Source organism: Apostichopus japonicus, chromosome 8 (genome assembly GCF_037975245.1).
Source record: "Apostichopus japonicus isolate 1M-3 chromosome 8, ASM3797524v1, whole genome shotgun sequence".
Classification (NCBI taxonomy): domain Eukaryota; kingdom Metazoa; phylum Echinodermata; class Holothuroidea; order Aspidochirotida; family Stichopodidae; genus Apostichopus; species Apostichopus japonicus.
The window spans coordinates 17,750,320-17,773,255 of record NC_092568.1 but is presented as its reverse complement, the minus strand read 5'-3'; the positions used below and the strand labels follow the sequence as shown (position 1 = coordinate 17,773,255).

Here is a 22,936-nt window from a genome sequence, read left to right as displayed (position 1 = left end):
GTTTATTCAGTATTACCCGTATAGTTTGACCACATATACTCATTGAGGATTGTTCAAACGATCATGACAATTGAAACAAAAAGTATTTAAACAACCTTCCCAGTTTCGGTCTTCATCCAGCAATGGTTACATATAGAGATATAAAGAAAGTTGCAAAAGACGTATTCCTTTAGCACTGAATCATTATGTACAACATTCACGCTCACTACATGATGAATAAATTGAGATTTACCGTGTTGTTGAACTCAAAGAACGTAAAAAGATTACAATATAATTGGAAATTGATGAAATAGGCTAAGTTGTATGTAATTAATGAACTATCATATAAAGAACTTTATAGGACATGAACATATTGACTATATTTGTATAAGACAGAACGAAGAGTAACGTCAAATTAATTACCATGATTGGTCTATATAAACTACATACTAATATTTTAACTATGAGTACGTTTAAAGATAAGCCAATAACACAGAACATGAAAGAATCGAAAATGAAGACAAATCTTTCAAAAAGAAAACTGTGTGCTAATATATAGGCATGATGAATCTATAACAAAAGGTTGGTCAGCCTAAACTGTTGAAATAAGAATAAGTTTTCAGTTTCTTTTCGTCAAATATTTTTTCAAACAGTTTGTACACACATAATTGCACTATATTTATTGATAAAGTCGCAATGTATTGCAGTTCAACGTAATTAGGCAGCTGCTGCTATGATTATTTTATCACTTAAGCAATTATTATAAGCGAAAGACGATTAGTGATTGGACTTAGGCCCTGGAAAGCGTACGGTCAACGCTCTCATTTAAATCATTTCAAGCCAAGTTCATTTGGAAAACTTTAATAACGAAGAGAAGCTATGCAAAATGTTAGTAGAGTGTAGTTGTTGGCTATACTTCATGTTATCTCTTTATGAAAATATCAGTGAAATATCAGAATCTTGATGAAAAACAAAATTGATGATTGAATACGTTCTCAGTGGTCATAATCAAGTTAACAAACTAACTTTTGTCCAACCTTGCACTTTCTTTCCTTTTTTTAGTTGTTTAGGTTCTGTTTCGGACCATCGGGATCTTCCGGTACCGAGCAAAGTTTCATTACAACGTGAACAAGGTAATTAATTCACGCTAAGCTACATCAATATGTTTATATAGCATCTAACGATCATTAATTACTGAGCACAATTATCTCATTAAGGCGTTCGATTAATCGAAATAGTTATCTCGGACGAAGTCAACGTTATCTTAAATATATATTAAATATTTGAAATGAAAACTAAATCTGGTGAATCAATGACGGGCGTATGTGATGCGGCCAGTAGCATTTTCCAAAAATAGCCCATGCCAGAAAGACCAAAAATAGTCACCAAAGAACCAAAAAAGAAATTGAAACTTATCAATTCCTTTACTACAGTACCCACAGAATTATGTTTTCATACTACAGTACTCACAGAATTATGTTTTCATATTACAGTATACTCACAGAATTATGTGTTCATACTACAGTACTCACAGAATTATGTTCATACTACAGTACTCATAGAATTATGTTTTCATACTACAGTACTCACATAATTATGTTTTCATACTACAGAACTCACATAATTATGTTTTCATACTACAGTACTCACAGAATTATGTTTTCACATTCATCGGGGCCTCTAGTTTAATTTGACTCACTTTAAAATCAGGTAATATTTCAGAATGCTAACACACTGCAGTACAATATTTAATCTCAGCAAATTTTCAGCTCTGTTATAGCAAGGTCATTGTCAATGATGTTCACAGGTGACTTTCAGCATTGAAAACATATACCATTACTGTTTTTTTATCAATATCTTGCCTTTAGATTGGCTCAATATCTTCAACAAACATCAAGACGGGGGAAATTGTTAATGTATCAGTATCGTATAAAAATGAGTAAGTTCTGCATATCAGTACTTTTCAAAATGTTCTACACCTTCATATATAATAAGAAACCAATAAAAAATAATCATAGAATCCAATATCAATGTCTCTACATTGAAAGGTGAAGTCGGTGTGTTGCCCCTCTTGTATGTTGCCTTATATGATATTTTCGTTGTATAATGTGCGGTATAGCTATAGGTTGTACACCTTTTAAGGAAAATGAGGCTGTCGAAAACTGAAAAATATACATGACAATGTATACAAATGTAAACTACTTAATAATATTGGACTAAGCCTTTTCGTGACTGCATTTGTACAGTTACAAAAAAAATGTTTAGCTATCACAAGGTAGATAGAATATACGGTATTTGTAAAGCCCATCTTCTATCTCTGATCTATGTGACATAGATATGTACAAGTGGACTGGTAAGACCCACGCAAATACGAACAAAAATAAACTCACATATTAACCTTCTTATAAAATTCAACGCTATAAAGATAAAGCAATAGCGACATAAACACTTAATAAATAGCAAGAAATATAACTAAAATATAAATTACATGGATTTATGTTTTTGAAAGAAGCATTATAGTAGAAACATTTGCTGATATTTCTTCTTCTTTTTTTTAATAAAAAGGAACGTTTATTGGAGGATATTTATAGTGTTTCCATGTGAGCTATTTCTGAAGCTGATTACTAGTAAAGTGCAATAGAAAAATCAGAACAGTTTAAAGCTGTCAATTATTTCTTTATCCTTTGAAATGAATCTTGACTCGTCGAGTTACCGCTGACGTGCATTTGTGTTGGATTTTATTACCGAGAATTTAAAAAAACTTAGCATAAAAACCTCGTTTAACCGTAGGAAGCGAAATCGTACATGGTATAAACAACTGATAAAAATTGTCAAAGTGGTAATTATGGTAGTTATCTTAAACGTTGATAAACTACGGTCTTGTGAATTGTAAATGTGCCTTTCTTCATTTTATTCTCCCATCCCTTTTTTTGTTGTTGCAATTTTCTCAATGGACTCATATCTTTTGCATTCGTGGAAATATAAAGTTTGATACAAGTGAATATTAAGTCATATACTGATGTCACAAATTAACTTTAAGTAATTAACTTTAAGTAATTAACTTCAAAGTAATTTAAGTTGTTTCATTATACAAAACATACCAAATCGCTTCATGTGAGCTGAACTGATAACCAGGCTTTTACTGTGTGCAATAGGCCTATACAGTACACTGCGAATGACCCCGTGAAAGTACACATATTCAATAGGATAACATATTTTGAAAACTTTACGAAACATTGCTACTTTCAGTAAGTTCAAATGTCAAATTATTGTTGCTATACACTTCCTAACTTGAGGTAAAACAAACGTAGAATGTTCCAATCACACTTTTTGCATATGTTATGTCTCATTATACCAGCGTGTGTACAACAGATATGTAAAAAATCACGTATATGTTCTACCTTCAATTAATAATGCGCAAAACGGCTTTCAATCATGTAACCTGTGTAAGGAACAAGCTCTCAGTTTTGAGGCTTTTTGATGAGTGCAGAATATGTACGAATTGCTGTAAGGTTGATGAATTCAAAAAAGGCCTAGATACTCCGTTTTATTACATGCACATAAATTTTTGGCCAAAGCTATGCATAAATATAAAACGTACTGCTCTTCTTCCAGATAGTATCACAGTTTTCCATATTGCACTTGAAAGGCACTTAAACTGCACTTCAGAGTACAAAAGGCAAATTTGAAAATACCCCCTTCAGTTCAATATAAGTTTAAATATTTCTAATATATATCCTCTTTTCTATGAGTGGTTGTAAATATTATCTTAATTGAAGTACAGTAGTGTTTTGTTTGTTTTTAATATCGTCACTCTTATACACTGTTGTGACTGTTGTGCTAAACAATTTGACAACCTTTCTTGACAACGTATACATGCACAGACCATACATACATTCGGCCGTACCATATACAAAGGGTTATTCTCTTTGTAAAATCATTTGAATTCTAATCCCCGATTTGAAAATATCAATAAACTTGGTACTTGTGAATGATTTATTTCATGTCTCTTCTCATTTTTATGAATGCAGTATATTTTGTTAACTATTTAAAATATGTACATATAGCTTATCCCTTTAAATTTGAACGTTGCTTATCTAATATATCAATACCTTATGAAATTTCTGATATATTGCTTTAAATCTCCACCTTCCAGATCTGGTCTTATCTGATCTATCTCTTATGTAGTTTCACAGCTCTACATCTCTCTCTTTATTTCTTTCTCTCTCTCTTCATTTTCACTCTCCAGCCTTCTCTTCAATAACAGGCTTGTAAGTTTATAATAATGGCAGCGAGAGACTAAGATACTCCTGGGATACCTCGAGAGTGATTAGTGATTTCTGCAGATGACATTTACTACATAATACCGATACATCTGTCCCCTTTATACCTAACAACAGCTGTTTTGCATTTTACCATAGCTTGTATTTACAATCCATTTATATTTTTGGCTGCTACTGACGAGATAAAATTGGGTTTTGACTTAGAAAACAAGAAAAAAGAGAGAAAAGAAAATGGTTAGCGTTTTTGCCCTCCTATTGCTTCTCTTTGCTTTTTGTTTTATGTTTTTGGCGTTTTGGTGATTTCAATGCTATAGTAAGATATGAAAATAAAGTTAAAGCTGAAATGGAGGCTAGGTAATGAATCATTTGTTATACATCGGTTTGTACCATCGAAGAAAGTTAATCCAATCGTTGGAAGAAAAAAAACTTAAGCAATACTCTCTTGGAGAATGTCATGATCACTAAAGTTCAAATTTAAAATCAAAGTGAGGATGGAACTGCTTGCAAGAAAGTGTCTTCTCTAAGATAAATATTAAAATACAAATTTGTCTTTCTGTTTCCAGCGGTTACATGAACGACTTAAAAAAGCATAGATTGTTTATGTGGTGGTGCTCTTAATTCATAAATATCAGATAGTTTCTTTCATAAAAATAAAGAAACGTATGACTCAATGTCATTAATAAACGTTGTAGTAGATATTGATTCTGGAACGTAATTCTTTCACTTTTCTTAAAGTATAATATAGTTTAAGAAAATCAAGCGTTTAATGGTCCCTTATTTCTCTTAGAATTTATAGGCAAGGCATACCATGAAAAGTTCTTCAATTTACAAGTGTATAAATTAATTGCTTTACAAAACAGTTAATGAAAAGTTAAGTCTGGAGGGATTGTTGAGGCTATTGTTCGTAAAATAACTATCTTCGCAATTTCTTTCACAATTCTTTATTTTTTATTTTTTTTTTTGCTTTTTATGTGTTATTAATTGTCAATCGTTCATCGTAATGTTGAAAATAAAATCCTTGTTGAAACAATACATGTCTACAATTTGAGGAACTCGATATGATCAGAAGATAAACTTTCTGTCCAAATGCATTGTCTCTTATTTACTTATTTATTTAGTTATGATAAGCAAATGTTTCAGCTTGCCTGTATGAACCTTGTTTTGAAGTACAATTTGCCATTGTTTGGCTAACTAAACTGGAAAGAAAATTGAATAGATTCTACCTTGTATATATTATTTCTAATAAACAAAAGATAAAATTAGGTCATCGGAAATACAAATTATGTCGGTACTTATATCTAACCGATTAAATCTAAAGCGAAATTCCTCCATAAAACCACAAACCAGCTATGAGAAAGCCTTGTAAAGCTAGTGGACAATGTGTCCGTAAGCGCTTCTGACTTCCAAAAGGTAATTTTCATTTTTAAGGGTAAGGCGTAAATTACAGAGTGAAAAGGCACTCTATGATGGTGGATTCGAAATATATTTGAATTCCACGAGAAATTAATCTCAGTTTTACCAAGCGAGGATTTTTTGAAACTGTTGTGATTATTTTCACTCAGCACGAGCTAGACTTGAAAGCTTCATGCACTTTACAAACGGAATCCAGTTGTTGATAGAGTCGTTATTTCGGGACATTCTCATAGAATGAGAATAAGATGATAAAAATGTCTCTCAAATGATTAATGAATTTTATAAATTCTGTAAAAAAATTGTTTTATTTTTCTTTACACGCTGCCAAACTTGAATCAGTGCATGGGGGAACAAAAGCAGAGAAAGAAACGGATCCTGTTCTAGCCAACCAAAATATTTATTTCTCCGTTCTTTTCCATTGTTTATAATTTCCCAGTCAGTTTTCATTTGTTCAATAACGTATCAAAAAAAGATTCATGAAAAACTATTTGAAAAATTGTCATTTGATGAATATTCATTTTGTTCAAGTTTACAACCTCACGTTAATTAGGTCTGCCATCTTAATGAGAGTCTTCATAACCATGATATCTTTATAGCGCATGGTGGTTTGCAGGTAGAAAATAAAAAGTGATCTTGATTGATATTATGTCACCCCCCCCCCCCCCTCCCCCCTATTTGGTGAATCACGCAAGATGCTAATAGGTCTTTGATTGTTTTATCAAACACAATTGAATTGACTTATATAATCATAGTATTTACCGGTATACGTTCTATTGTTAGAAATATTTATCAAGGATAGTATGAAATACAAAGAGAACCTTAGTCCTATCGCCTTAGACCTATATTATGCTAAGTGGGTTCACTGTGCTCTGTCCTATTTACTGTGATATGTATATGTATAATGGTAATTAATTAATCTGATAATTACAGCTTATCGAAAATTTCGTTATAATTATGCTAACAATACTTTGATCCGAAGACTACCTATTCATAAATGATACACAATAGTATTGAGGCGTATATATATATATATATATATATATATATATATATGTATATGCCTGTGTATAATTGACTGTTAGGATATACGGTATACCGTACTAGCCACGCAATTTTCGTGACCTTCACGCAGTTTGCACCTATATCTATCTATAAGGAAAAAACATGAACGGGAAACAGATTATCTGCTGCAAAACTTGTGTAAATATATAAAAATTGAAAAAGACGTTTTATCAATGCTTGAGAGATTACTGTCGGGGTAACAACCAGACAGTAGAATTGATACTAGAATCAACCTCAAAAACCTTGCAAACAATATTGTGGTTTCAATACTATTTCTTTCTTCTTTTTTTTTAAAGCTTTTACGCACGTACAAAGTTCAAATGGTGCTAAGAATGTACATTTACTGTAGGCTATGTATTGTATGTGTAACAAATCCGACGATGTGCATGTTGTAGGCCAACGGTTTCGATCTTGTTCAAAGAAGGATTTTCTTTTATGTTTATGACAATAATTCTATGCTGATCCTAATTTTTATTTTTATATGTTATTTCCTTATCATGAATTATTCCCTGAAGAACCGAGACGAACTTGTATGACGAAGTATAACTTGGAATAGAATTTAATGTAGAATTCAAATGGAAATAGATATATAGGCCTATATAAAGTTTCGTGGCTGTTTGAAGAAATGTTGATCTCAATTCCATAGCGTAATATAGAAAAATCTGCTGGCGATCAAATTCAAGATAAATCCAAAAAAGGGAAGGGGATAAAATTAATACCATAATCTCATTTCATGTTTTCATATACTTAAGTATATTGTTACTTACTTATGTACATCGTAACTGAATTGCTGTTGATTGGTATTTATATATCACAGCGACAAGCTATACTTTCAAATCTTAGTATGCCAAAAAAACTTGAATCATGTTGTGAGAAATGACATGATGATTAATTTTGGATGCGAGAATGTAAATGAATTCAGAAGTTTTGGATGGCATGTATAATGTTGGTATATACTAACGGTTATTGAGTAGTAGCTCAATAACCATAATCTCATTTCATGTTTTCATATACTTAAGTATATTGTTACTTACTTATGTACATTGTAACTGAATTGCTGTTAATTGGTATTGATATATCACAGCGACAAGCTATACTTTTAAATCTTATGCCAAGAAAACTTGAATCAAGTTGTGAGAAATGACATGATGATAAATTTTGGATGCGAGAATGTAAATGAATTCAGAAGTTTTGGATGGCATGTATAATGTTGGTATATACTAACGGTTATTGAGTAGTAGATACGCGATTCCTTTTGATTGGCAATTAACCATTTACATGCTTATATATACTTATGTACAACAATTTGGATAAAAATGATAAAAAGTGAAACTTTTGTTAAATGTTGCCTCGATTTGGGTAAGCCTTATTATATCCCTCTAAAAGAACTAAAGACAAGTTACCTGAAAACATAATTGTTTTTTTTTTACTTAGTCCACCAAACTTGAACTTATGAACTTCGGGGCTTTTCAAGTAAGAGATGAAACGATAAATTTGTAGGACACAAATTGTTCTGTATCAGATGAAACGGTTAATAGAAGGAGGCAACTTGTTGTAACTACACAGAGATCTAACTTGAACTCAAGGGGAATCCCATGGCGTGTGTACATCACATGACTTGGCCAAACGTTACAATCCACCGTAAAATAGTCCATGCAATGTTTTAACACAGCTTGGTGCCAAGTAGCTATAAATGTGAACAAAATTGATCAACGCTATGTGTATATTCAAGGTATATTGTTGAAATTATTGACAGTGGTGTAACATGTCACAATGAAAGTAAATAAAGGGAATGATGGTAAAGCCATTGACCGATATATGTATACATTATTCGACTATGTAGCTACATATTCAAGCGATGCAATGATAATGGACTGTCTATATGCTTCGTGCACCTGTACCGACGTACAAATGATCACATTGTAAACCATGTATTATGATACTATATGATATATGTACGTGCATATTTGGACTATGATGGAACAGCCTGTATAGAGTATAGACCTGTAAATATATATATATATATGTATATAAATATATATATATATATATATATATATATATATAATTACTAAACCCTTTTCCAGTTTACTAACTATAAAACTCAGCGAAGAGTGACGACGAATAATGCTTAACCTTAGGCATTTATATTGCCGTTTGTATATACACTAGATATGGTTTAAGACCTATATGTGTAAAATATTTAACCTACCGTTCTTTTAATCCTGCATCCGTGGCTATTTCTTGAGACGTTTTTGCAACTCCTTCGTATCGACCAAGTGTTGTAAATAATCCTGTCTGGTGCCCTGCCGCTATAGAAAGAGTTAAAAACCCTCCATTGATCGTCTGTGCGATTCTCTGTCCGAACATTGGAAGGGTTTCATTTCCAGACGCTTCCATACCAGGCATTATCATCGGTCCACCTCCAGGTGGTCCTAACATAGGTCCATTGACCGACGGTGCCGCCATACCCAGTGGTGCTACCCCTGGTGGTGGTCCCGGAGTTATACCTCCGGTAGCCATCTTCGGAGGTACCAGTGGTGGTTTGTTGGTATCCATTTTCTGCTACTTTGAGTCAAGCTTTAACAATGTGTAAGGCCTATAGCGTTTGACTACTTCGTTTTCCGAATAAATAAATAAAAAATTGTTTTACTACCCCGCTCTACGTTGGTGTTTGATCTTTGCACAAACACTCTGGATTCTATTAAATACCGCCGAGCTACATACTTCAAGCTTTTATAACACACTGTCAGTGTGTCCTTTCAGCCGTGGGGGAGGGGTTTCACTACGACTGAATATGCAATACCTGTTGAAAAGTCTACCCATAACGGTCTACTGCGTATATATAAAAGCATAAAGGTATTGCCTATCGGCTTAGACGTTACTTCAGTGCACAGTAACCGAGTTCCTTTCATAACTTTATAGTAACAAATTCAAATGATGATGATGAATTTTGCTTGACATAAAAGGAGGCCATATTTCGGCCCACGCATTTACGACTGGGAAAAAAGATATGAAAAAAACCACCTCCAGTTGAACATACAGGTAAACATGAATATCGTCTGAAAGTTAACCGCAATTCTCGAAGAGCTGAAAATGAGTCGATTCCGTTCAACTCTTAACAATCTCAACACAGGAATCCCACGTTGGACTTTGCTCGGCGCTTGTTCACTGTTATAACGATACAGATCGACCAATGCGGTGTGTGTTGTTTAATAATATTCATATAAAGATTAATATTGAAGAGAAAAGAGAAAGATGAAAGAATTGGAAAAGAACACACGTGTATAGTTCATGGGGTGGAAGGGAGGGGTCAGTGGGACAAAAGGGGACGAGAAGGTTTCGATACGTTTAATGTCACAATATGTATACTTCATATTATGAAGTAGGCTACGAGTTATTTGCATTTGCGAGTTAGTGATATGCTATACGAGAGAAATGTACCAATGTGTGTGTTTTTGTTTTTAGTCTAACTGGAGGACGTTATAGCCAAAATCCTCACAGTAACTGGGTTAATGTTACATGTTATCATTTCTGGAGATTTATCTGACTGTGGAAAGTTAAACCACGATTAAGTTATTTTGCCAATTTTGAGAGATGTTTAGGGTTATCCAAAGTATAGAATTAGTCTCATGGTCTCGTATATATATGTTCTAGTATAATGTGTGTGTGTGTGTGTGGTGATGTGCAGGGGATTGCCATGTAACTAATAATAGTGAGGCATTGAACTCAGTTCAGGGAATGACAAACAATGCTTCACTTGGTTAGACTTCCATGGCTAAACTTAATAAAAGGTTCATTTTGGTGACAGACAATGTAACTTGTATGAAGAAGGATTTTCCCCCCGTATTGTTAGTCGAACCCTGTATCCCAGTATTGAGAATATCTTTAAAATGCAGCAGCTTTGTGTTGTTACTTTCCTCTGCAGTGGACTAACGATATATGGGTATTAATAACAGAAGAAGAAAAACAATCAGCATAATTGTCATAATGACAATATTCACTCTGCTGTTTCCAGATGCATTAAGACCTGTCACCAAAATGAAAACAAAAATAATAACTTTGCCATGCAAAATGCTATGAGGCTGTAGTTTTGACTGACAGATTGAGAAGGTGTCCAGCAATTTGTTTAAGAAATCTATTTCAGCAACCGGGATATTCCTTGACGAGTTTACGATGTAATGGGGGTTACGTCTGAGGAGTGGTATTGTCATATTTGGTATACTCGGAAGACGATGAGCTGTTGATAAGTTCCATGTGGGGGGGGGGGGGGGTTCCCCTGTCATGTTTTTTATGTGAGGGCAAATTTAAATGTATCATATTTGTATCAGTTATATGTTCGTGATCCTTATGAAAAAAATAATTTGGAATACTCATTAAAAGAAGATGAGCTACGGATTAAATTATTATTGTTTCTAATGTATATTCATCAACTTATAATCTAAACCCGTGCGAAATTGTTCAGAAAAGCACAAACGTGGGAGATTATTATTGAAACGACCCACCCAAGTGTGGTTTGTTACATCATGGCGAGGTCATCTGGTGTTGGGGTTTGTTGATATTTATGCAATCATCAAGAGCGGAAGTACCATGTTGACAACAAGTGAGAAAGTTAATCATCTTTTTCTTTATGCAATGAATTTGTTATATATTTAAAATTTCAGGAAACCAGAACAAGTAAAAGAAAGAGCAAACAATCATGGGCTCTCCGCCCCTTCTGCCCTCTGCCCCCTCCACCCCTCCATTCCCCTCTACCCTCTCGGTAGTAACAGAAGTTGTAAAATGAATGAAAACGAGTATATTGGGTCAGATCACGGAGCGTGTCAAATACGATTTGGTGTTGGGGGGGGGGGGGGTAATTTTCATACAGAGAATAAAATAGAGGGCGCATGTAAGTCGTGATACACAGAGCCATATACGGCTCTGGTGATACACACCCAAAATTCACAGTGACATTATATGATGTGATGGAGATTGAAATACAAAATGATATAATAGAGGGCGCATTTAAGGTATTAATGAAGTTGTGAAACACATCCAAATATCATTGTGACCTTTTGTGATAGAGCTTATAAATAATTTGCCCCAATCTGGATACACCATTTAGTTAAAAAAAAACTCACTTCTGGTTGGAGGAGGGTGTCATGTTGTCGACAGTGCAATCTTGAAGGAGGTTTAATTCTTTTGTGTTCATTTTTTTGTTGTTGCATGTTCGTAGTTTCACGATGAAAGTAAGCAGAATATGCTGCTACGATACAATTTTAAGGTAACATTACATATGTCTGCATTTAAGAAACAACCTTTAGAAATACCACCTATACCAAAGAAATAAAGGAAAAGTAATTAATAAGGAAAAACATTCAGTAAAAAACAAATTAAACAATAGTGACTATGTGATCTCATTTTCAGACTTGCTGTCAAGTCTTCACATACAGTTTGACTGTTGTTGGGGTTACGTGCATTCAAAGGCCAACACTTGGATTGTTTCGTGTAAATAAGTCAAAATTCAACTTATCCCCCAAATGATAATCCCCGCCCATTTCGTCTCTGATTAGTTGCAGGAAATGAAAGAGGAGGGGTATAAATATGGCAGGATTGATATTGTTGTCAAAGAAATATCGTTTGCAAATGATTCTGAAGTCTGGTAAAAACAAAATATTGCGTTCCAAAACAATTTTCACCTGCACGTTTGCTTTGCTTGCCAATCAGACAAGTTACTATGACGATAAGAATATTATTGACTACAGAAGGAACTAGGCTACATCATGGTTATAATTATGAATCAACAAGACCATTTCACACACAATTTAGGTCAACATAAGGATTCCGTTGACTTGGACAAAATCGATACGTCCAAAGTCCAATTAGGTGAATATTGTTACGTTAAATGCAAGACTGCGTCCGTACATATCTATAATGGTCTGGAACTATTCACAGACCGAAAGGCATGGTACTTATATGGGACCCTATCTAGCAAATTTCGAGAGAAAGTTCTGCAGTCTTCGGGCGGACCGGAGTGTTAATGTTTTTTACCTAATTAATAATTCAGTCAAACTTCAATTCTGATCATATAATATCAAACAACCATGGAATATAAATTATGGATGATGTATAACAATATTTGTGATTGGTTTACTACGAGCATCACATAATAAGGCAAATCTTTTTATGTTTTTTCTTGGTAATTGTAGGGCCTTTATGATTGGGAATTGGCTTAATTTTTCGTACACCTCTCATAGCTCCTGTCTTGCAATAGGAGTATTGAGTCCTATGACTCTCTCTCTCTCCCCGGTAATAGATAAATGATAATCAGTATAACTCCGATGTTCTCGTATTGTTAGGGAATACTTGGCAATAGCCCAGTATACTGAATAAATAAACTAATTCCAACACTATGGCCGCTATATAAAGTAGGTTACGCAATGTTGTCCACACAAAGCGTATAAAACAATATACTTTATGAGCATGTCCAATTCAGGTGCGTATTACGCAATCTCCTTAATGAACATGACCCCACAGTACATATAGCCTCAAATACTTGTATGTTTCTGTCCACACATAGCGTTTTACCCATTACTTTATGTGCATGACCACGCAGTACGTAGTCTCATATACCTTGCATGTATGACCCCACATCGTGTATCTAAACCAATGTATATGTGTCTGCATTTTCCGAAACAATGCATAATCCCATATACTGTATTTACATGTCCACACAGTGATTATAGCCCAAGTTACTTTAACAAATGTCTCCACAGTACGTCAATTACTATACAACGTCCAGTCCTTTATGTAATCTCTGTTAAACGCTGATATGCACAGCTTTAAGACGAACTCGTCATTCTTTTCGAATTGTCTGAATATTCTTCATTTTACCGGAATACTTCGAAAAGGTATATACACTGGAATTGACGCTACATATATATATATATATATTATTGAAAAGCTTCTAAGTACACTAAGCAGGATACTGAAGAATCGTTTGTCAAACACCTGAATAGTTCCCTTTCTTATGCAAATGGACCTTTTTGTAACCACAACTGTTTGTGAAATCTTTTATTTTCATTTTTCTTGACGTCAAAACCTTTTTTCATTTTGTGTATTTAGAACCTACTCGTTAAAAATGTATACTGCATGCAGTTTTTTCTTCATTGTTCATATTTCTTAATACAAAAGGTAAAAGGTGAATGAACACCAGACACTTACGTGTAACCCTTGACGGCATCCGGTTACTCAGTCTCATTCAAATATTTGGAATATATAATAAGTGTGAGTAAATAATGTATACTTCAATATTTGAGAGCATATATAACTATACTCGATCGCCATTGACTGTTGTATATAGGTTTATTATATGATGACGTATTTGCTGAAGGAGTGGTATTTGGCTTAATAAGTCAGTTAGAACGAATGTGTTTCCAGGAACCGTTGAGTATCAGAACAGATATTACTACCGGCGTCGTTGGTATTTAAATGTGGTTAAGTTAACGTAATCTTCGTACTATATCAAACATTACTAGAACACATGTGATGGTGATGGGGCGGACGTCCGGAAAGGGGGAGACTCTATAATCACATTCTAATCTGTACAAGGATATACGTATATAAGTTATCATATATTATAAACTTTTCTCTCTATTTTATCGTTCAAAAAGCATACGTCGGATGTGTTATTTGTTAAAGAACAAACGTTATTAAAAGATTTCATGTTTACACTCTGTCAAGTAGACATTTTGTTAATTTCTGAATGAATGTTTAGAAAAAAATGTATGTATGGATGACATTCCAGCCAATCATGTTTGCTGTTTGTGCTCACGTGTGCAACTAAACTGTCTGGAAGATGAGAGATTTTTGTGCATATTATACTTCCACATCTCTCTGATGTATTGACATTGCATATAGCCCAGAGATTTAAATAGGAGGCCCTGCAGGGTGACATTGAAGCCGATTCCCATGTAGAAAGGGAGGGCAGATTGGCCTCATATCCCCTATGGATTCCACATCTCCCTGATGTTTTGAAAATGCATATAGCCCAGACGTGGATCCAGGGATGTCAATAGGACGTCCTGCAGGGGTACGTTGAAGCCGATTCCCATGTAGAACGGGTGAGGTGGGGGGGGGGGATCGGACCACATATCCCCTTGATGCACGACCATAACCTGCGTTAATAATGTATTTCTCACATTTACCTCAACACTTTGTTGCTTATTGTTATGAAATCCTCTTTCCACCGTTGGTTTCGGAAACAGGTGTACTTCGAAATGACTTCTGTATATATATGTAGACGGGTATATGTATTTACTATCAGGAACAGATTCGTCCCTTACAAACTACTCAAGGTATGTGAATAAGAAAAACATCGAATTATGAAAAGACCTTATTAAGGACTAAAGAAAAAAGAGAAAAAAAAAGGAAGAAAAACAGAAGAAGAAGACAAATCGGCCAGTATTGTCTCGTTGCCCTGGGTGATACTGACTTATCACACCCACGCATCGTGTAGTCCTCAATAATTCTGCGACGTCTCTCACCATAAACCTTTGTATTTTAATATTTTGTAACTTATAGTAAGTCAAAGTAATAATTCCTTTATAATTATTGTTACTCAGCTCTCCTTCAGTAAAAAACTTTTTATATGTTAACTTTGTTCCTAAATTTGATCTATTTGTTAAATTTAGCCTAAGGTATCTCTAAGTTTTTTTTTATCTATGTGAAAGAGAGGCAGCACAAATTGTGAGGGCGTTTTTTTATCCAGACATCTGCCGCGCTCTTATTTATCTCTTCATGTACGTTTTGATAGGATTTATTAGTTAAAAAGGATACAATCTGAGTGTTTTGAGTGATAAAAACACGACGTGTCCTGATATAATGTACACACAATAGCCAAATAACTTTCGAAATCATCAAAAATTGATTGAAATTGTCACAACTTTACCCTAAGTGAACATTACGCTAACAGGTATGATTTAGTTGTACACTGAGGACAAAAGATCTGGTTTTGATTTGCTCCCCCCCCCGACCCCCCGCACCCACTACCAAAAAAGAAAACAAAACATGATAAGAGAGAGAATGTTTCGTCAATGTTAATCTATAACATCACACCTGTTTGTTTTAAGTTTCTAATTTGGTACGAATATATCAACTTCTAATGTTAATATCTGAAAATAACATCCACTTCGCCATCTTTAATCGAAGGAAGAAGAATAAGAGCATTTATTAGTACAACATTGTGTTTATTACTTGCAAATTATAGACCCCCCCCCCCCGCCAGCCCTCTAAAGACAACATGGTCGTCTACTTCAACGACCCACCCCCTGCAGCGCTACACCCTCTCCTTGAAAACAATCATATTTTTTTCATTCGTCCATAACAGTTCATGCCTCTATCTAAACCAGTAGGGGTAATTCTCCAACTCCGCCCCAACCCCCCCCCCCCCGCCCCACTCACACACATTGTTGAATCATCGTAATAGTAAACTGGCCATCCATTAGTGAGAGGAGGCACACTGTGAGGGAATGGGTGGAGTGAAACTGGGGAGGAAACGTGACGAGATGGAAGGAGAGGTAATGAGGACCCATTTCTATACATGTGTTTCCAACATACATATAGAACATTGATTACTGATTAATTGAACACTGATTAATTTACGTGAGTGGGGAAGGGGGGCTGTAAGTCACAAAAGGTACGATACTACATTACAAGATAAGCATCCAAATGTATGAAAAAACGGATTTCGTTTATCGTTCATTTCATAGTTAAGCTTAAGTAAGAAAGTTTGCTGGATATCTCTTTTTGTTTGAGCGTTTTTAAGAAACTGGTAAATGAACAACGAAATTCTAAACAAAGTTTGAAGACAAAAATTAGGCGATCTCTTTATGAATAAAGTCATTTCTTTTACGTGGGGCGTGGGCCTGTCTGTAACAAGGGAGGACTCCCGACCAAGAGTTCGGTATCTCAGTTTGTAAAGCACAGGACTTGTAACCCTGAGGTCACTTGTTCGAGTCACTTTTTAGCAACAAACAAAAAAAGAAGAAAAATCTGTGCTACTTTCAAATTTGTGTTCCAAGTTGCTCAGGCAAAAAAATGAAAAATTGCTTTTCCTAGAGCTTGTAGCCCTTCAAGTTATTCTCGTACCTTGAGGAGTGTAAAATTGGAAAATATTTATCCGTGAGTGGTAATATCGGATGTTTGGTATTAAAATAATTAATTGTAAAAATCTGAACATGAGTGACCATTATTTGACTTCATAGCATATTTAGAGCCAAAACTAATGACCCTTTTTTTTTTTTTTTACTTTTTTTTATCTCGACCGATCGGCAAAGTTAGCTCTCAGCTATGATTATTGTCTCAATTGTTGATTTGTGGGTATGACTGAAATGGGTTTACTCCATACAAAAACAAAACACAAAAACTACAATCGACAAGAACAATTTTGATGGTTCGATAAGAAATTTAGATTGCAACAGATTATTGGGGAAAAAATGAAAAATCAACAATGCGGAAAGAAGCATGTACCTTATCAATATGCTACTGCGTTCTGTATAAAGCTACAGTGTTATAACAGTGAGCTGGTAAATAGCATGCTTCCAGGTCATAACTTGAAACTCAATACACACATTGATATCTGTTCTATAGGGAGTGCGGCGGAATATTAACATGTTCTTGTTATCACAGTGCAAAGTCAAACTGTTATGAAAACGATGTAATCCTTCATTTGTCGAGTTTGGGTATAATTCGAAGTAATCAAGCAGAAACGACCCAGTAATTGTTGCATTTTAATAATAATATCCTGAGAGGTTATCTCAAAAAAGGGCAATTCAGAAAATCTTTAGAAGTGCGGACATTTGAAAACCGCCCCGAACATGTTTGTGTTTGCTTTTCACGTAGAGGCATGTCAAAATAGCGTGGGAATAATATCTGCGGTTTTTCTTCTATTACATGCACGCACGCGCAGTTTCGAAATGTATATATGCATATTCAAAGTTGGAATAGTATAGTCATTATTATTATTCTCCGAGTATTGGAACTGTCACGACAGGGACAGGATTATCAACTGTAGCTGTTTTTCTTTTCTGGTTAAATTTGCAGAGGGTAAACAATGAATATACAATTATGCTAGGCGATTTCCCGGTGGCTTTTGATGTCATAGTTAGCGGTACTGATATTTGCCCAAAATCGTTAGAGGGCTCAGATATCATAACTAGGATGTTGCCATGACAACCATCTAAGCCAAGAAAAGGAGAGGGAAAATGTAGTTCAAGTAAAGTGACAGAACATAACTTAGAATAAATTATTCCCGGGCACCACTACATTACCAAGGTAATATCGCAGTGTAGACAATATATACAGCGAAGAATAAAGCAATATGATGTAATATTATGTCGTTAACTCGATCGGGTAGGCGGCGAAGTGCGCATCACCTACAATAGTATTGTAGCGTTCAATAAATTTGGGGCATAAAAATGCGGTGCGAGAGAACTTATACAAAACGCGAATAGCAGAGCAACTTGCATTTTAATACTACCTCGATATCAGCATTGTCTTTTTTACTTATTGAACAACGAGTGCGACACCACGGCCGCATATTTTGTTTTGTAATGATCCATGAATGCAGTTTTACGTGGGAGCTGTACAAGTGCAAACAAAGATGCACATCATAGTATTAGGTGTTTTTAATCAAACGGTTGCTCAACAAGCAGCTTCAATAATGTAACAATCTAAAAGAGATGAAATGGTCATTTTGTCCATCCATAACATTTCCATTAAATATTAGACTAATTATAATTGCAGACAAGCTCACAAATCTTGATATTGTACGCCGTGGAGGATGATAGAAGACACAACGATATAAGAAAAAATAATAAGAAATCGTTTTTCAATGCCGGGTGGAGGGGGGGGGGGGTAGAGAGGAGAGGGAACTTAAACTGATGGAAGTTAATAGTGTGTAGTTGTGCTGCATTCTATTCGGCCCTATCATACAGTATAGCAGTATCAACGCTTAATCCATCACAGAGATCTAAAGGCAATACTTGATTACGTGACCTATACTGTTGTAAGAAGCATCTCCAAAATTCACGAATCTAGACTTCTGGTATTCATGGATGCATTGGGACTCCTAACAAAATTGGATCACTGATGCATCATAACTGTAATATTGTCGCCGTATTAGCATATCTAGCCATTTTTGGATCACTACCTCATTACGCCCCTATACAGTATAGCATAAGTATGAAGCTAGTCACAGCCCCGAGTGTAGGCTACGTGCTTTGTTACCATAATGGGTGATCCATAGATATTAATCTACCAGATATACATATAAATACAAAACGTCAATCAGCGAAAATATTGCCAAGATTGAATACTTAGTAAAGGAATATATTACAATGGGAGGGTTGCTTTCACCTATCTGAATAAAAACCAATATAAAAACCAATCCGGCCATTACCTACTCTTTGTTTGTTGGGTATGCCCCCCTGCCGATCGTTTATTTCTGAGTCAATTCAATACCCAAAACCGTAATGGACTCCCACCCCCTGCCCACACAAAGTTAACATACAACAATGCCTTCAAGGACAACAAGAACTGCAGAATAACTCAAAAATGCTTTTGCGTTTGGTTTTGCTATGCTTGTTTTATCTGCTTTTTAAGAATCTTGTTTAACACTCTTTGCTTTGTAAAGTTAAACCACGCTTTATTGGATTTAATTACTTCTTGAGTGTTGCTTACTTTAAGAGTATCATTGTAAATAAGTAGAGTGCTAAGTTGAGTGATGATCTGTCTTAATGGTGTCTAACGAGACCTTGGCAGGAGTCAAAATGGCATACCATAACCATCTAGGGTTGTGTAATATTAAAGGAATTCGCATGCAGGGACGGAGCACAGCAGCACGCCCTCTGTCAGTCAAAAAAGTCAAATAGTGCCAATTTAAAGGAGACAAAAAAACTAAGTGAACCATTATCTCTGGCATATCTGACAGAGATTTATGTGAAGAACAACTCCCCCACCTCCCAAACAGCACAGCAAAATCTTGTCCAATTTGGTAGATTTCCTTGTTTAAAAGCAGTGTCTTGAAGATGTCATTTTGTAAATTTGTGATGTCATAGTGCCACTAGGATCTCACTCCTACGACTTTCTCTTCTTTGGTCTTCTTTTCAGATTTTCAAGGTAGGAATGTTAACAGTGTTACCAGTGAAACCAATGACGTCACAAGGTCTATGTTAAAAGTTTCAATAGTTTTGTTACGGTATATCATAGTGCCACTAGGACCCTATACACATATGACTTTCTCTTCTTTGGTCTTCTTTTCAGATTTTCAAGCTGAGAATGTTAACAGTGTTGACACTGAAACCAATGACGTCATTAGGTCAATGTTAAAAGTTTCAATAGTTTTGTGATGTCATAGTGCCACTAGGATCTGACACTTATGACTTTCTCTTCTTTGGTCTTCTTTTCAGATTTTCAAGCTAAGAATGTTAACAGTTTTGACACTGAAACCAATGACGTCATTAGGTCAATGTTAAGAGTTTCAATAGTGTCGATTCAACATTTTTACAAAATCTGAACTCCATTACAGAAAATAAAACATTGTAATAAATAGAAAGATTTTAGAAAAGATTGAAGCACACGTGGCTTGATGATGTCATATTTGGACTTGTTCAAGTCTTAGGCCTCTGTGTGTGAACCCCCGCACCCCCACCTTTCCCCTCCCAATTAATACTGTGATATTTCCCCGATGGAATAACATTTTTCGTAGCTGTTTGGATGGCTTTTCATGACAGTTATCTCTATCGCATAGACCAATAATGATGGTTGGTTAATTGTGGCCTCTGTAATATAGAATATTCCAGTCAGCTTAACAACGATTGGCGAAAGAGGAACATCTTCTTAGGATATTGGTGAAGTCTTCGTGCATTGTTTTTTCTTTTAACAAAGCGTTATCAAGATATTTATAGTTGAAATTTTCACTGTTGAAATCCTCCACTTGAAAGTGAACTTGAACCAAACAGATGTGACGTCATAGTTGTATACACTGAGAGTAAAATGTTTGGTTTCGTGTTTTTCACCTTATTTTCTGTTAACCTTGAACTGGATTTATAGGGTTCCAACTTTACCTAAGGGCACTGTGAAGTTGACAATATATACCAATGGTTGTAGTTTATCCATATTGAGATGCATCCAAGTTTTGAGTTACAAAGTTGGGATGTAAATGTGAAAGAAAAAAAATATATTACAACAAATTTGTTAGTGTGCTTCTTTGACGTCACAACCGTTTGTCGTAAGTTCACATTTGGTAAAAGCTGTGTTAACCTAAATAAGGAAAGAAACAGAGAACCGTAGGAATTGAATACAAATGTGGCAAGATGCTTTAAATATGTTCCTTCTTCCTTTAGTACAAAGGTAAATAATTATCAATTGGACTTTCCCTTCACAGAAATATGGGCAAATTTAATTTGGATTGGAAATACAATACAATACAAATACAAAACGACTGATAGAAGTTTGTAGAGAATTAAGTTGATACGGTAGACACCGTTATAGCCTTCTTATGATACAGCAACATATTGCGTAATGTAATCTTAATATGAAGAGAAACGAAACATTTTATGATTGTACAGAGGCACCCCTGGTTCTTTGAATATGTCCCAAAAGGACGAAACCGGTCGTGAAGTGGAATTTTTCTGGTGCGTTATTCTTTATTTATTTACTATATATATATCTGTCATACCACTTGCTTCACATTCATTATATATTATATATATATATATATATATATATATAATTTTGTAATTTTTCTGTTATATCGACTTTTGTGCGACTCACTCTATCTGTCTATAGATGGTTGTTTTCTTTCACTCCGGTTGTAAAGAAAAAAAGTTGTTTTTTCAACAGGGCTGACTTTTATCAAACGAACCAATTTGGGCGGGCAAACTCTATTAACAAGAAGACTATACCAAACTTTGTGCGTATATACAAAGTAAAACGGACAATTCCATCGAGCCTTTTTTTGTTGTTCAAGTTTGGAAAAGTTAATGAGCGAGAAAGATTGCCGGGATATAGACTTGAGAATTGTGTCAAAGTTATCATCCTAGGGGCAAAGTAAATATGCGACACTTTGTGAAATATCTCACTTGTTAGGTGGAACAAATAATAAAAGAAAGAACCCTGTCCTTGACCTGGTGTTTTTATACATGTTTTCTTTCATCCATTTTGGGTTTCACAGAGTTCAAAAGGAGAAACGAAATCTATGGACAACTGGAGAAAATAATCTTACACACAATGAGTCTGCGTAACTTGGAGGAAAGTTACTAACTTTAGAACTTTCTCTATATTCCAGTGATGACAAAAACGGTTGACGATGATTATACAGGCCTAAGTTTAGACTAACGTTATCTTTAACCGCGATAAACAATTTTGGGTAGTATGTGGGCCTGTAACTTTTTGTCATGTTTTGTTTCTTCTCGGAAATCATGTGCGATAAAATCGTGAATCATCAATAGAACAAAGAATTGAAACTTGGAAAAAAGTTAAAAAAGAAGTGGAAAAAATGGGGAGGAATATAGTATTGTTTTGATTACCAAAAATTGAGAGACTTATATTCCCTTGCTATAGGTGGTAGCGAACAATGTACATAAGTCCGGTGGGAACCGAACGGCTCTGGGTTGGGAAGACACTGGACGTGAACAAAGAATACTTTCTATTCGTTGAGAAAAACTTGACAAACAAAGAAATAAACAATAATTGTTTTTATCCCCGATTAGGATTGAATCTAAAAAAAGAATATGACTAAAGCAAATTTATGAAAGTAAAGAAACCAGTATAAAATATAGTAAAGAAAAAACGATTAGGTCTATGCCTTTCTTTACTAACCTCGTGACGAACTTTCACGGTCTTTTTTTTTTTCAAACGTCGCTCAGACAATCAAGATGCACATTTCCTGATTCCAAAACAGAGGTAGTTCCGGGAAATTACAGGGAACAAATAACTATCCCATCATTTTTTTGTTAGGTAACTAAACTGATTTTTCTTGGGGGAGGGGGGGGGCTATGTTTTGTAATATGTGACCCAGGCTCAGCTAGAGTAGCATGCCCCGTACCTCTGTGACAATTCATAGCCATTTAAATTAGTTCCGGTAAAATTAAAGTATTGGAAAGATAATTTCAGGACTCAAACAACAACTAGGCCAATATTCTGCAGAGAAATCC

At 34.9% G+C, this 22,936-nt stretch overlaps 1 protein-coding gene across 1 annotated transcript in view; it reads right to left on the bottom strand.

Moving 5' to 3' along the window:
- LOC139970835 (S-adenosylmethionine-dependent methyltransferase Rv2258c-like) overlaps window positions 1-9,836 on the bottom strand; it is a 31,525-nt gene extending 21,689 nt beyond the window's left edge. Inside the window, exon 1 of the mRNA XM_071976871.1 lies at window positions 8,950-9,836. Within this exon, the coding sequence (XP_071832972.1) occupies window positions 8,950-9,296 (347 nt within the window). The 5' untranslated portion in view covers window positions 9,297-9,836. The remainder of the gene's footprint in view (window positions 1-8,949) is intronic.
- Window positions 9,837-22,936: the final 13,100 nt, after the last annotated feature.